This window comes from Neodiprion pinetum, chromosome 5 (genome assembly GCF_021155775.2).
Source record: "Neodiprion pinetum isolate iyNeoPine1 chromosome 5, iyNeoPine1.2, whole genome shotgun sequence".
NCBI lineage: Eukaryota > Metazoa > Arthropoda > Insecta > Hymenoptera > Diprionidae > Neodiprion > Neodiprion pinetum.
Window position 1 is genome coordinate 16,507,572 of NC_060236.1, and position 16,024 is coordinate 16,523,595.

Consider the following 16,024-nt stretch of genomic DNA (forward strand, 5'->3'; position numbering starts at 1 on the left):
TCTCTCATATTGAATTTTTCAACTTTGCTTTCAAATTTGGATTTAGTGAGCCCCAAAACGGTAGTGTACGAATTTTTGTCCAAATTCAACGAAAGTTATCAGAAATATTAAAAAATGTACATATATGATCCATTACCAGTTGGGCACTTTTTTTCTGTACATATATGATCCATTACCGGTTGAATGAAAAACGAGATAGTCGTATGTAAAGTATCGTATGAAGTCGAATTGAATAATTGGTTGTCGAGATCCAATTCCCAAAATTTACATTGCAACATACCTTGTCTATCCTCTCCATAAGTTCCCTGCATTTTGTCAAAGTGTGCAACCTCCTTTCCAGTCTTTGACTAAGAATTGTACAAATCCTTTGAAGCTCTGCACATTTTGGCTCGACCACTTCGGCAGGGCATTGGTGCCGACCGGAAAGAAGTTGTTGACCCGCTGATATTACTTCTTCGGCGCGATCTATGTCTCCCTACAAAACAGAGGCTTGCAAGTTTCTTTTTGTTTCAAAAGATTTTGGTACAAAGATTATACTGACATTGACCGTATTTCTTCTTCGAAGTTCCCTAATTTGCAGATACTCTGCAAATTTTACACTCTTATTAGACACAAGTTGAACACTTCCTAAGGAAGAAACACGGTTTGTCGAGACGATACATTTTATTTTTTTTTCTCTATCGGTTCATGCAGTAGCAATACTGTACAAAACAAATATCAATTGCATTCACGCTATTAACATGCTATTTGACAGGCCTCACAGTATTCAAGACAAGTATAAGCAAATAAATTACAGTGACGCAGAAAAATTTGAAGGGCTCAGTTTAACACTAAAGAACTTTCATGTAATTGTACCGAATTTGCGGATAAACAATGCTGAAGTCGTAGAAATAATGAAAATACGTCCTCGTTAAGAAGTATAGAACACTCATTAATCGTCCGACAGATAAGAAAGTGGCAATATACATATAGGGTATATAGTTTACCAGACAAAATTTATTAATTCAATTCAAGAAGTTAGAGTGCAAAAAATTACAATGAGTATGCGGTATATGGTTTTGTTATCAAACTCCCTTAGATCGATTTGTTATATCATACTCGGAAGAATAATCATTACGTGTGTTAATTTTGTTAAAACTCTCTTTCGCACATGAATTCAGTAAAATACAGTAAAAGTTACACATTTTGGTCGGCAGACTAATTGTGCGCATCACTCACGGAGATGTCACCCCCCCTACGATATTCAAGTTGCTGAAAAAAGGAAATAAAATAAAGGAAAGTAACAATCTGTTGAAAATAGGTTCACTTTCGGAGCAAAACATTTGATTTTCATGTTCTCTCGGGGTTAAGAAAATGAATGTAGGGTGCTTCTACGGAAACAGAAGGATCACCGTGAGGCCTGTTATAATTTATCGTGAATCGTTACATGATGAACAGAATTTTGTCATTATGTGCATAGATGCAACACAAAACTTTATCGTGTGCACCGTTCGGAATTATTAATATTAATTACGGGAGGATCCTACTTCGATATGGAAGTAATCAATATTTCCTTTATCTTTCATCAATATTTTAATACTTTCGAAGCAAGAGAAGTTCATGCAAATTCTTTACGCAAATTGAAAATTCATGGGTTATATTTTTACTTTCAGATACGCGTGTTTCTGAGAAATGTTTAGATAATTTGATCTGATATAATTTACACGAGTCACATTTTGTCCTTCGGAGACAAACATCATGTATTCACCTTTGACTTTGGACTTAAACTTATATTTCTGTAACAGCGATTATATAAAAAACAAATATCTACTGTCTTGACCATGCACTTATTATTGACGAAGAATCTTTGATTCAAAATGTTGGAAGTTTGTTTAAAAATTTGAACGATTCCCGGGGATTTTTTTATTTTTTTTACTGTTTATCATAAGTATCCCGAAGCAGAATCCCCTTGTTTTAGTAATAATTGAACTTTGAACAGAGTTGAAAATGATTTGTGCGATAAATTCTAAATGTGTGGATGATGAAGTTAAACTCGGGTAATGACAAGAAAAGGTAGAAGTATTTTTTTGGATAAAAGAGTTCGAAATACGTATTATATATTATATCCCTGTTCGAAAAATTTCGAAGCAAAACCGTTGAAATGCGCTGGACCAAATTATTTCTTACCGAACTACTCCATGTAAAACTGTCCATATTTACGTTAAGAAAATATACAGAACTACGCGAAAATAGTATATTAATTCTTTTAGTTGCAAAGTTATGTAAAATAAAGTCCATTAAGCTCTCTGTTAGAGGCCAGATTTCTACAGTTTTGTAACTAAAGGTATCATTAACACAGCCAGTTTGAGTACTTCAACATTTTTTTGCATTAATATCCAGAATTCTATGTTGTTTAATAGTAGCCTCCATAAGCAGCTAATTTTGCATAGCACTTTCCAATAGTTTTACACGGAAATTTTTCCACCAGGAATTTACAAATAGTAGGAAATTATATTGACGGAAGAAAATCGCCCACGGACAGACAACCTAATATTCATTTTTATTTGGCTATCGCAGATCATCGATACGTAGTACAGTATCTATTTAATGGATCTATGAAAGTCTTCATATGGTTTCAGGATATTTGCTTTCGATACTATGCCACAAACCACGAGAGATGCCTAACAAGTTCAAGTTACTCAGTTAAGACTTATATTGCAAGAAGCGCAAAGTCTAAAATCTGTAAAAACACTTTTAGGTTTTGTTCATATTTCATATCGTAAACGCTGTTATTTCAAGAAATTATTAGATGTATTGAAATCTAGAGTCTTAAACTATGAATCTGTCTGGTGAAAGGTGCATTGAACTGACAGGAATGAAATAAACAAAGTGCGTACTTATTGCAAACCTGGTAAGTAAGAGAATATTAAACGCGAATTCAATTCAGGGAAGAAAAAAATAAGTGTAGCGAATTGCTTTAAAACTTTGAAAATTTGGTACGTTGAATCGATTTGACTTTGTGACGTATCATTTCATCCAGGAGAATTTTTTACAATTATACTATGACCATATTTTTTCATCATGTTGATATCGTTGGATACTCAATTTTTCGAGATTGCACTGATATTGATTTTAATCAACAAGTAGCAATATTGCATTGACTATTGATAGAAAAAAACGAAATCAACAAAACAGTTTTCAAACAAAATAAGCCATCTTTGAGTGAAATTCCATTAGACTCCTGAAGTTTCCATAGTTCTATTTACAGCAGTTTGTTGTTTTTCGTAATTTGAGACTCTTTTTTTTTTAATTTCCAGCAGCACAATCGTCACTTACAAATGTAATGATTTTATAAACACTCAACATGCGATCGTCTCGTAATGAAGTTACAAAGAAGGTAATCATTTTCAACTGTGCAACTTTCTTGAGTTAGTTTGAATCATCTCGTAACTCAAATGGATATGTGAATTATATTATTGTTCAGAAACTCTTACATTATTGGTTTTTTCTAGTTCCTGAAATTTCATTATAGTTAACTTAAATAAATTCAAATTCACCTTGTGACAGATAAATCCATAGTTTGAGCTGTTAATCTCATTTCAAACCATCAGACAAAACTAAAGCAACTGTCTAATAGTTACAGAAAAAATGTAAATTTCATAAACGTTGGGTTGCCCACTAGCGAGCAAATTTTTTCCTTCGGCTATAATTTCCCTGAACACAAGTAGATTTAATTTACATTTTTAATTGTTATCTTTCAAACAGTATATATGAAGATTATATATTATGTATAAATTTTGTCAAGTGGATTGCTTACCAAGACCCAAATCCACATGGTATGCAACAAATAGGACTATCGACAAAATCAGGAAAGCGGTGCAACTTAACATCTGTGCATCTTGTGCAGATTATCCTGTGCAAGGTATCCAAATCAGCTATACTTAATTGAATCCTCAGCCACAAGTTGGATTTGTAAAATTTTCCCAACTCGATAATTGCCTTATTTACAATATTAAGCTCGAATGTTTGGACTATAATTTTGTTACAGTATTAACAATATCTAAACTGCTGATTTGGATTGTGCATTATGGTGCATTTATCAAGTTTGATTTCTATTACGCATTAAATTGAGTTGTATCAAGCGTTAGAACCATTTTTGTATTTCTTTATTCACCGACAGGCTCGCTGTTGATCGTGTAAGATATTATTCGTAATAATGAAAATATCACTCATTGTCTGGTATTTCTTTTTGAAAGAAAATAATATACTGAGTTCAATTTTTCTGCAATCCTTCACTTTCTTTCTTACGATCCATGGAATAAACCAAAGCACAGTTAAGTATAATACAAATTTAAGGCTATTCATCGATTGTAGGATGGCTCGGAAATCGTTCTCATACACATACCAAAATCACTTATACAGATATCATGTTTAAAACCTGTAAACCCATTAATTATTTAAGAAATTTATAATTGATGATAATAATCGTAATAACTTACACAGCGAGCCTGTTGAGGAAGGGTATTCGAATAGTCAGTGTCATTTTACGTATGAATAATGGTTATAACGTTTCACATGATTATATGATTCATATCAAAGACACATTATGGCCAATTAAATATTTGTAAGATTGATGTGCTCTAGCTAATTGAAATGAAACCAAATCAATTTGTCCAAGTGAGAATAAAATTGAATAAACCGAGATGTATAATTGTTGTATCATGGTCAACAATAGTTTTCATTAGACTTTGGCTTTACTTTCTCTTTGTCAATTTATCGTCGTAAAATTGATCAAAACCACAAGGAATAGGTCAAAAGTTTCCAGACTTGAGAAATTTGAATGAACTAATGCGAAAATCTCTAAACTCTACGGGCATCTTCAAATTATCCTAAGTTTAAAATATTTCCTGAAATGAAGTCTCGCAATCAAAGCCAAAATATACACAAGCCTGAATTACACTTGACAAAATGAAGTAGTTCAAATCTTGCGATGTTGTTACACCACTGAATTATTTAAAATTATTTCTGGACTGTGGAACTTTGAAAATGAACCCAAAACTACCAAATATTTTTAATTTTACAAAAATAGAGTGTAAATATCTGTCAAATCGGCGGAGCTAAATCCAAAAAATTGACTATCTTCAACTAGACGCAATTGCTTATCTTTGAGAATAAAAATTCTTACGCAATTCTTCATCTCGCTTGGGAAAAAAGTCTATTTCCAATTTTACGTGATTGGGCTAATCATAGTTTACGCAAATCTCAATGGCTAGAGATACGAAAAAAAATTAACAAATTTTTTGTGTGCCAACATAAATCGCTATTTCATAATTTGAGCATATGATTGAAAAAGCATCTTTGACGCATTTCATTGATTACATGTCGTATGTAGCGTAGAAAATTGATGAAAACTGAAACCATCATAGCTGCAAGTGTCGTGAAGTCTGAATATGAATCAACAATCATAAATCAAGAGTCAAGCAATCAAAGAGCACTACTTACTCTGCATATCCTCTGAAAAGTGGACGTATCGCGCAGTAGTTGGTTTACTCTCGACTGGGTCTCGCCAACCTCCGTCATGTCTCCGACTGTTTTCATGTGCTGATCCAAGTTCGCTTGAAGCTCCCTGAAATCCTGCTCGAATTGACGCAAGGCTAGGCAATGCCTCAGCCGGGAGCTGTGGTGGGACCAAAACAGATCAAATGTTCTTTCCGTTTCTTCTAACTGTACCAGTAACCTGCCAAAAACGTAAAGCAATTATTGTTGTTGGATATTCTGAAATAGAAATTATTTGACCTCATGAAATACGAACAGGGTTTAAATCCAAAGTTAGATAAAGTCAAAAAAATGTTCAACATATCTGTAGCGTCGTTATTTGCACCAATGAACAAATTCCAATGATACAAGCCAAGATATCAACGATTTGAGAAAAGATTTTGTAACGGGAATGTTCAAGACGATTAAAATCTGGATTTTTTGATAATTCTAACGTTTTTGGGCTTATTTAATAAAAGTATTCACAGATCTCCTAAAAACGAATTTCAAAAACAGTTATCTTCAAAGTGGATAGAAATAAATTTGTGAAAGATCTGGTCAGAGATGACGTGACCTCGAAAACATTAGAATTGGTTTATAAACACCAGAACTTAAGCATTTCGAATACTTGAATTTAACCCATTTACAAGATTCTCAATCGTTCAGCGAAATAATTAAACTTTGGTGTTTTTGGTTCAATTCTAGTGCTTCTGGACTCATTTTCTTTACTGACCAGATCCCCACGAATTGTCCAAAAAACATTCAATAAATCTAATGATATAGCATAGTTGCAACGTGCAAAATTAATTATTGAACATTTGCTGTACCGTGCTTCCACAAATCTATTTGTATCCACTCTGGAAATAACTAATTGCAAAATTTGTTACAAACGATCTCAGAAAATTTCTACGGTGAACAAAATAGTCCCAAAGACTTAACAATCGGATCAAAAACAACAGAGTTTAATCATTATGCACAATATAATTAAAAAACCTTTTCTTAAATTGACGATATTTCAATTTGTGACGTTCAAATTTGGTGAGATTCATTTGCATCAAACAGTCGAGACGTTGTTTTATTCGTGTTCCCGATGATTGGCAGAATGAACATTGCCGGGAATTTTTTAAACTGTTTTCACTTTTTTCCTAACTTCTGATTCATTCTTGAACGACACTATAAAATAATGTACCTTTCTACAGCAGAAACGTTTCCCAACCGGTCAGCAGTGCTTTTACCAGTCAATTGTCGAACGCTATCCAACAGGGTTTCACCGTGTTTGGCTGCGCTGAGTATTTCTTCCTTGAGTTCGTTGTATTCTGTCTGCTGTTGATTCAGCAATGTTGTGGTCGCAATAGTGTTATTTGGAAACTCAACTTCGGCTAAACGTCGAGTGAAGGAATCCAGAGCGAGAGATACCTCCTGTGTTATTGAGGAGAATTTCTCCAGACTCTAGAAAAACAGTGATATGTCATTAATTTACAGATATTCATAAAGTAAATATGTAAGCAACAAAATCACTCAGTTTTTCTGTATCAATTTCCGAGTTTTTCCTGTTAAAGAGGACATAATTTGGTCACTTTTACAAATGTTGCAATATCCTATTTTTTTTTTTTCACGTTTCACAAATAGTATCACAATTGCCTTTGTTGCGTAATCAGATGAGGTGCTCTACCTTATTTTCAAATTCTCATTTCTTTCCCTACTTTCTTAATCATGTTCGAATGTACTCACAATTCTATTTTGTATCCAGGTGTGATGACAGTAGGGCAAATCACCTCCCAGTTGCTCGGTGAGTTGATCTTTTTCAACGAAATCGGTCAACTCGAGAACGTTGGCCAAAACTATGACCCTGAATTTGAACTCTTCGCGAAACAATTTGTTCGAGACTTCGGAGATGGCTTTTTGAAGAAAACCGGCTGGACGAAGAACGTACGCTACGTGTACCAAACCGGGAAAGAATGCCTGAAAATATGTTCAAACGTGTGTAAGAAGAGCATAATATACATTTACGGAAACCGTTGTACTTTTTATTAATTTCATTACGAGATAGTGTTTATCTAATTAATATAGTCGCAGGCTACAACACTTGGTCTGAAATAAAAAATATAAAACTAGTGGAATTATCTTTTTAGAAGTCTAGATATCAATGTTTTAATTTGAATTGCTACAGAACGATGGGAATCCAATGGAATCCTTCAGTTTTACTCTACAACAGCTCCTTTTATTCAGAAGATTATTTGTTTATACAATCTTACTGAAACACTTTTTTTTATCATGTTTGTATTGTTAAGTACTTACTTTTTAAATACTGCAACAAAATTGATTGCTATCATTAAGTGGTAGTATTAAATTGACCAATGAAAATAAAAAGATAATCCATTCTCAGAATGACTTTGAAGAAAATACTCTTTTGAATAAAACGAGCTCACATAGAGTGAAATCGAACTAATTTACTAAACATTCAACAATCTTGAAGAGATTTTAAATGATGTATCGATATTTAAGCTTCCATTTATAATTCCTATGTTTACTGTTTGTGTATTTTTAAAGAGAACTTCGTAGCTTACAAACACAACAATCTGATAAACGCTCAATATGCGACTGTTTTGTAACGAAGTCGATAAAACCTCGTTACAAATGCGCTCAAGTCCTCATTTTAAACTTACGGATATCTTGAGCAGCACGTTCTTCACAGAGTTCCATTTATCATTCCTGCGATCAATTATCAGATGAAATCCTAGATCAGCCTCTTGTAATCTGCAACAAGGTGAAAGTTTTCATCAATTCCAATAAAATACTCGCACTATTTTCCTTCTTTACACACTTTTTGCCAGAATTGAATTTCACTTCAAATTCATATTATTGCTAAATCAATAATTTCTTGAGTATTGATATCGGGAGAAGTCTTTGGAGCTGCCCTTTCAAGCTATTCATTTGTCCGCTTACTCGTGTAAATTAATAGTCAATAATTACTGTGAATACGAGAGGTTTGCTCCAAGAGATCCTTATCATGTATTTGAAAACTGTGCTCTTTGAAAATTTTATGAAGAATAACTCTAACATGGCAGGAAAAATTGAAGCGAATTATTAGAACCATGATTTACTTACGTCGGAACTGAGGTGAGATATAGCATGAGCCGCTGATAATCCAAGTCACTCAAATTTAGAAAATTTCCGTTATCTGGGAATGTGATTATCGGACATCCTTCTCTTGTTTTTCCACCTAAGTTTGAATATCAGTTTGCAACATCAACACGAGCGTAATAGATTTAAATCGCTCTTTACATTGAGAATCGCTTCGAAATGATTGAAACTCTAATGGATTCGTTTGATTTCACACTACGATATCTAATGTTATTCAAGTAACTATTTTCGAAAAAATTACTCAAATTGATTACTTTTTTTTAACACGTCAAGTCAAAATATTGCACTTCATTGATCATGATCAATATTGGCACAATGTTGTAATATTAAATCTCAAACAATGCCAGTGTATTACAAAAAAATTGTTAAAAACAGTCTTCTCAATAAAATCATCAATTCTAAAATGAAAGCCATCAAGTCTACTACGTCCTGAACCATTTCAAAAGTGGTTTAAAATTAAGCACGGATATCTAAGGTTCTATTTATAATTCCAGTATTTTGAGACAGATTTTCGCAGCTTGAGAAAATAATACCTTGATAAGTACTCAATGTACGACTATCTCTCAATGAAATTAATAAAACACATCAATTTTAAGCCAACCAATTTCCTTAACAGAGTTCATTTGGATAGGAAAATGACAGAAACGTACATCTGTACGATGAGAATGAAGATGCGGCAGATAGGCCGTGCAAATAAATCCACAAAAGCAAATTTCAAGGATGTTCTCTGTCGTATTTTCTGTTTCTACCTGTAATGATAGCGTACTGCGGTTGGAGAAGATCTGCGACGTCTTGTACTGCTAAGTCTCCGTTCTCAATCTCACCGGTCATACTCTCGACATCGTCTGCAACAAATATCAGATTTGAACGACCGAGTAAAATTGGCCCTCTGATAAGAAGCTAAATTATCCTTTTTTGTTCGTCAAAGTTGTCGGCGCAATAAATGTGCAGATTTTGAATCAACATTGTACAAAGCATGGCGAACAGCAGAAATCTCACTCCGAGTCTTATTTGGCTCGTTTAATGTATTAACTTGACAACAATTTGACACACATCGTTTAGCGCATTACTTTTTTTATCCTTTTTTCATCACTAGACCGACGCTAGACGTTTGATTCAATAAATATCGGAACAAGTTGCCTGACACTGCACTAATATGACCTTATTGCTGATACAGACTGTCCGCCGCAGTTCTCTGTCTTACCATTGAGCCCTCAGCTGACGGCTGTAACTGTATATCAAGAGGCTCTCAATTCCGTCGCTTGGAAATCATCTTTCTCTACATTGTTGCCTATTTATTTTCTCTCTTCAAGCATAATGCTTTCGATTGAATAACAGACCATAAATAGATAGAACAAAATCATTCTATCGATCGACTCATTATTTCTGCGTAACAAACTTTAGGACATAATTTTGATACGATGCAACAGATCGGGTAAGAATTTGACTACTTTTAAAAATTGCTACGGTTCTCTAAATTCAATCACGATTTCCAAGTCAAGGTATCGAATATATTCATATTTTATTTCATTATTTCAATTTAATTTGTCCATTTATTCACTAGCGAATTCATCGTTTATCATATCTGCTTTGTATTTCTATTACACAATTTTCAATTTTAGTACAGTAAAATTCAAAGAGGATTCAATTTCTCGAAAATAATATACCGTTTAATTTCTGAACAAACTCTTCCTTGCCAAATATTTTTCAAATTTCAACAAAACTATCATATCAGTAAGATTGCCAACTATCATGCGAATTTTAGTAATCTAATTATTGTACATCTGATTATTCACTAGATAGAATATTGAACAATAAATAATACCATAAATCTGTAATTTTCAAACATAAAATTATAGTAAGCTCATTTTATACGAAGATAGTGAAATTCGTTTGTCACCACGTTTTACCTTCAAATTTCTCTACTATCTTCTTTAGGTTTTCAATGTAAATTTTTAAAGAATAGTAAATTTAATTCAACAGTGTGAATCCATTCTTTCGGAAGAATTTTGTATAAATATAACATTTGTATTGCAAAATTTCCAAGTTTTTTAAATTCTGATCTTTCAAATGAATTTCATGTCATTATTTGAACCTGAAAAGTGTTTTACACTCCAGAATGCTTATATTTCCGCGACATTTAAATAAAAACAGTCACATTCTTAATCAATGTTTATGCACCCTAAGACATAAATGTAACAGTATATTCGTAATATTTTCAAAGAACAGGGCAGAGAGTTTGAGAACCTCTGTCGGCCAGTCAGGCGCGGGATTGCATACCTTGGTTATAAGAATTTTAAAAATACAAGAAATCCCATGACTTTTTATAACTTGACCCCGACCTTTCTCTTTCCAGTTACGTATCATAATCAAGCCAAATACGTATGTGTATAAAGATGTGCACACACGTGTATAAGTTTCGTCGGATCAAAATGTTAATCTGCGGGTAGAGATGAGGAGGGGAAAAAAAAAAGACAAAGAAAAAAAAGACCATGCTGCTTATATATATATATAATTAAGACGCCGTTAATCAAGAATTATTACGCGTCCCGGTATTTCGCTTCACGATTCTATAGAGAAGTTCATCAGACTAAATAAAAAACAACGAACGAATCGAAAAAACGAAAACAACAAAAAAAAAAAAACGCGTCTACATATTCACGAGACCGTTTTTTAATCTATTTACGTGAATGCAAACTGTGTCAATGTGTGGGGTTTTACAGTTTTACATTTTATATTCATTGAAAACCTAGTACGGAATAATTCAGCAGATGTGTTGAGAAAAAAAAATAAAAAAAAATCGACTACAACCGTAACGTATACGATGTACGGTTTTTCAATCGAAATTCGAACGTCGTTACGTTTTTCGGGTCAATGATAATGACCCGTGGACTAAAAGCCGATGTCCGATAGAGTTGAAAACGAGGAATATTAGGTAACTGTTTATACTTGACTTGAGTCGATTTTTAAATCCATAAATGAATGCGTCAACTTTTTTTTACCGTTGTTATAGTAATCACGCTGATACAACATTTAATTTTTTCAAGTTTGAACACACTCTACATTCCAACAAAAACAAATTAATCGGTAATTTTTATATCTAAGAATGCGTATTTTTGTTTTCTATTGTATTGAAATACAAATAAGCTTTAGCGGTGTTTCGGGTTTCCTTCAATTTCTTTTGCGTTCGAGTTACAGCACAAGTTGTAAAAAGTTCTCCTTATTCGTATGCTTAATACACAATGTATGATTTAATTACGCGTAGGTGAAAATTTCACTTATATTACTTTAGTTTCGTTCGAACTCTGTCATCATTTTAATCTCTCGTGTATCTTTAAGTAACGCATGCTGTTGGATTTTTACAATTGCCGTACCGCACCGTAAATTTGGTTCAATATGTAACGAAGAATTTCAGATGTTTTTCGTTTTCTTTTTCTACCCCTGTTCGCTGATTATTCATAACTGATTGCAAATTCTGCAGTGAATACATATGTAAATTTGATAGGCATCGAATTATTTCGTAACGGGTTATGTGATCAGGGAAAATGGCCTAACGAAAATATTCAAGTACATACCGTGCTAATGAGTTGAAAGAAAGTGTTGAAAATTGTGTCATTCGAATTTACATAATCGTGGTTTACATTTCGTTGTAATCGTTACTTACTCGTTGTATAATAGAAACAGATTCAATTATAGTTGGCCGAAACGATTATTTAAAATTTTTATTTTGGGCTCGAAAAAACGAATGCAAGATTGAAATGGTTGTTGGTAATTCTACCCGAACCCGATTTGATCCCAATTTCTGAAGGAACTGAAATAATTACGATCTTTTTCAGAAAGGATAATACCAAAAGGCGTTCAAGAATTTTTTTTTATTCACCAATAATATCAGGTCGAAAGTGACAGTATTCCGAATACATAGCGTACAATCCTGAATTATACCCCAGATCAATATGTTTGGATTAAGGATATTTCACCCAGACGACACTCATTTGTGAATTCAACGCACACCGCGTCTTGTTACTTGTCACAATAGCATCCTTCAAAAAGATTATTCTATATTCTCGGATATTACCTACACGAACATGTTAACGAGGGATTCTCCGTCAACTTGGCCACTTTTTTTTCGACCATCTCAGATCTGCCCCATAATTGGTTATATCAAAGTACTACTAAAAGGTACTCTATGTGAATTTTTTCAGATTTTTTAATTCATTATTTGAGAAATTGCCGTTTTTTTTAAAATGAATATATCTCGGAAACTTGAAGTAACTGAAAAAAAATGACTCTACATAAAAGTTGTAGTTTGTTGTTAGCTTTCGAGAGGAAATTTTTAAAAAATTTTTACGTTCCGGTAACGCTGATTTTTTACCAAAAAAGGAAGAAATTATTTTTTTTATTCAAAAAGGACTCTTTTTTTTGCTGGAAAAGTTACAGAGTCTTCCAATATGTGTGACAATATCGCCAAAAAATCGCCAGAGTGGCACGGATCGAGGTTCTAGGGTAAAAAAAATTAAGCCACACAAATTAATTTTTTTATACCAGAACCTCGACCGAATTTGTGTGGTTTCATTTTTTTTTACTCTAGAACCTCGATCCGTGCCACTCTGGCGATTTTTTGGCGATATTGTCACACATGTTGGAAGACTCTGTAATTTTTTCAGCAAAAAGGGTCCATCTTGAATAAAAAAAATAACTTCTTCCTTTTTTGGTAAAAAATCAGCGTTACCGGAACGAAAATTTTTTTCAAAAAATTCCTCTCGAAAGCTAACAAAAAACTACAACTTTTATGTAGAGTCATTTTTTTTCAGTTACTTGAACTTTCCGAGATATATTCATTTGAAAAAAAACGGCAATTTCTCAAATAATGAATTAAAAAATCTGAAAAAATTCACATAGAGTACCTTTTAGTAGTACTTTGATTTAACCAATTATGGGGCAGATCTGAGATGGTCGAAAGAAAAGTGGCCGAGTTGACGGAGAATCCCTCAAATACAAGTATATATTTTATACATCTCTAGACTCGAACGTGATTCTTGAAATATTACAAAATATTCTTGCGTGGTAAAGAAAAACGACTCAATTAATATACCGTAAGGATCTCTGGAAGCAGGTGTTCCGAACCACTCGAGTAATGCCTGAGGTGACTCTGTGTTTTACGAATTGATCTTTGTCACTTCGAGAGAGCAAAAATCGTCGATAGTGTTTTTTTGCCTGGCAAATCGGTTGAATTTATACATCGTAATCAATTAATTCTGCTTAAATAATTGGATCTTTCGATTAATCGGTTGGTCGATAAAATAAATCAGCCGTTAGAGTTAATCGTTTAGTCGAACAACTGTTTTCTGCAGTTAATCGTTTTTAAAAATAATCGATTAATCGCACAGCTCCCATTTATAGGGACATTTTTTACTTAGATGGACTTACATACATACATGCCTTCAACTACACGGAATAATTTTTACGTTTGAAAATATTCAAAATGGCGACAATGGTGGGTGGTTAAATAAAAAGTAGTTTTCTTTTGGCATCAGACGGCTTTCTGGCGAAATGTGTGATCAGAAAAAACCGAACAAAAACATTAATTGTGATTTTAAAGCCAATAGATGCATCATAAAACTAGAACTTGGCTAACGATAAGACACATTTTTAATACATTTCTAGAAGTAGAAACTTAAACAAAAGTGCTAAAAAGTGATAATCTTCAGCTTTTTCTGATTCAACGATAACTGTTTTTTCACTTCTGATTAAAAATTCGAATATGTACTCGATCCAAGGTCTAGTTTCGTATCTTATCTTGAAATCTACTTTTATTTTTCTTTTTCAGACCAGCCATTTCGGGCTAAAGTTACGCAACGTAAAAAGAGGCCATTTTTTAAACCGGCTCCTATGTTCGCCATTTTTATTATTTTAGAACGGAAAAATTATCCCGCATACTTGAATGTATACATTATTTTTCAATGAAAAAGGAAACGACCGTGTAAATACAACAAATTTACCACACAAGAATTCCTTCAAGATACCCTTGAATGTAAAACAAACAGAATGACCTGCTCCAGGTGTTGACTGAGTACATAATGAAATTTGTTTGAATTGTTAATTACGAATCAACGTGTCCATGCATTACAAAGGTAGGACTCGATGTGAGAAATCTTGTATGCGTAATCACTTTATAATTATTATGTGTTCGACGACACATTTCGTATTTAATTAATCCGGAATACACGCAGATTATTTCTAATAAATTTTAAAGTGGTTAACGCCTGAAGCAATTTATGGTCATCCGTATTTAAAGATGAATCGGCCGGACCGTCTGAGTCAAAAGTTGGGGTAGGAGAAAAAACCGTTTAAGAATGTCTCCACTAACGTTATTTGGGCCAATGATACTCACAGGTAAAAACACATTTCCAGTATGAGATGTAAATGAATGCGAGCAAATTCGACTAGCACTAAGCTATGACGTCAACAATTTTAGAAAAAGGTTTTGTAATTGGAACGGTCAAAATGACTGAATCTGCTGTATTTGGTCCGATTTGAACGCTTTTGTGCTCATCCTGTTTTTGAAACTAAGCAGTATTCTTGAAATATCATAAATAAATATCGTATTACATTAATCCGACGTTTTTGTATGTATTGTGTGCACAGAAAATAAAATTTGTTGATTTTACAAAAATGTGATCGAAGAAATGTGGTTTCACTTGATACAATTCGTTCCTTTTAATCACTTTTTTGGTGAATCAAGTAACACTTCTTTCGCAATGTTTGATCACCGTATTTGGTAAATTCAACAAATCCTTTCTCTGTGCAAATATAATATATTATAGTTTCGAACGGCTTCGAATAGTGTTGACGTAAGAGAAAAAAAGTTGTTGAACTTACCAAACGTGGCGATCAAATACGACGAAAGAAATGTTTTGGTGATTCAAGTTATACATAGATATAAATGTGGTTTCATTCGACAGCAAAAAATTATTGTACCGATCAATTTTTTCTTGAATTACATTACAGTTCTTTTGAATCCGATAAACATGTATTTTCGAGCTTCAATGTTTGGTAAATTGAAAAAATTCTTTCTCTGTGTCCAGATAAACAGTGTCTTATTATCAATTTGTACCAACTTCGTAAGTACAAAATTCCAAGATTTTGTTTTATACTTTAATATATTTCACAGTTACAGTTACAAGTTATTAAACGCCTCGCAACCGCTACACGGTAATGTTTAAATTCGGCTGATGTGCTTAAATGGTAGTAATATTATTCCATACAACACGGAACATATCAATTAATAACCATTTTAATTGTAATATTTCAGAAAAAAATAATACTCGTAAATATTTTCTGATAATTCGGTATAAATAATTCTAGA

At 33.1% G+C, this 16,024-nt stretch overlaps 1 protein-coding gene and 1 long non-coding RNA gene across 6 annotated transcripts in view; one reads left to right on the forward strand and one right to left on the reverse strand.

Moving 5' to 3' along the window:
• Nucleotides 1-16,024, reverse strand: part of LOC124220566 (guanine nucleotide exchange factor DBS) — a 48,000-nt gene that overhangs the window by 16,241 nt on the left and 15,735 nt on the right. For 4 of the 5 annotated variants that reach the window (XM_046629674.2, XM_069136163.1, XM_069136162.1 and 1 more), the window contains 7 exons: nucleotides 9,408-9,503; nucleotides 8,623-8,737; nucleotides 8,181-8,271; nucleotides 7,246-7,476; nucleotides 6,704-6,963; nucleotides 5,482-5,716; nucleotides 281-475 (listed from right to left, as the gene is read on the reverse strand). In XM_046629674.2, coding sequence (XP_046485630.1) covers nucleotides 281-475; nucleotides 5,482-5,716; nucleotides 6,704-6,963; nucleotides 7,246-7,476; nucleotides 8,181-8,271; nucleotides 8,623-8,737; nucleotides 9,408-9,503 — 1,223 coding nt within the window. Of the gene's footprint in view, nucleotides 1-280; nucleotides 476-5,481; nucleotides 5,717-6,703; nucleotides 6,964-7,245; nucleotides 7,477-8,180; nucleotides 8,272-8,622; nucleotides 8,738-9,407; nucleotides 9,504-9,728; nucleotides 9,889-16,024 lie in introns of those variants that run through there. The other variant, XM_069136164.1, reaches the window with a different exon arrangement.
• Nucleotides 3,263-11,013, forward strand: LOC138190987 (uncharacterized). The gene is made up of 3 exons (XR_011177170.1): nucleotides 3,263-3,376; nucleotides 7,265-7,494; nucleotides 9,275-11,013. It is a non-coding gene; the product is annotated as an uncharacterized lncRNA (long non-coding RNA).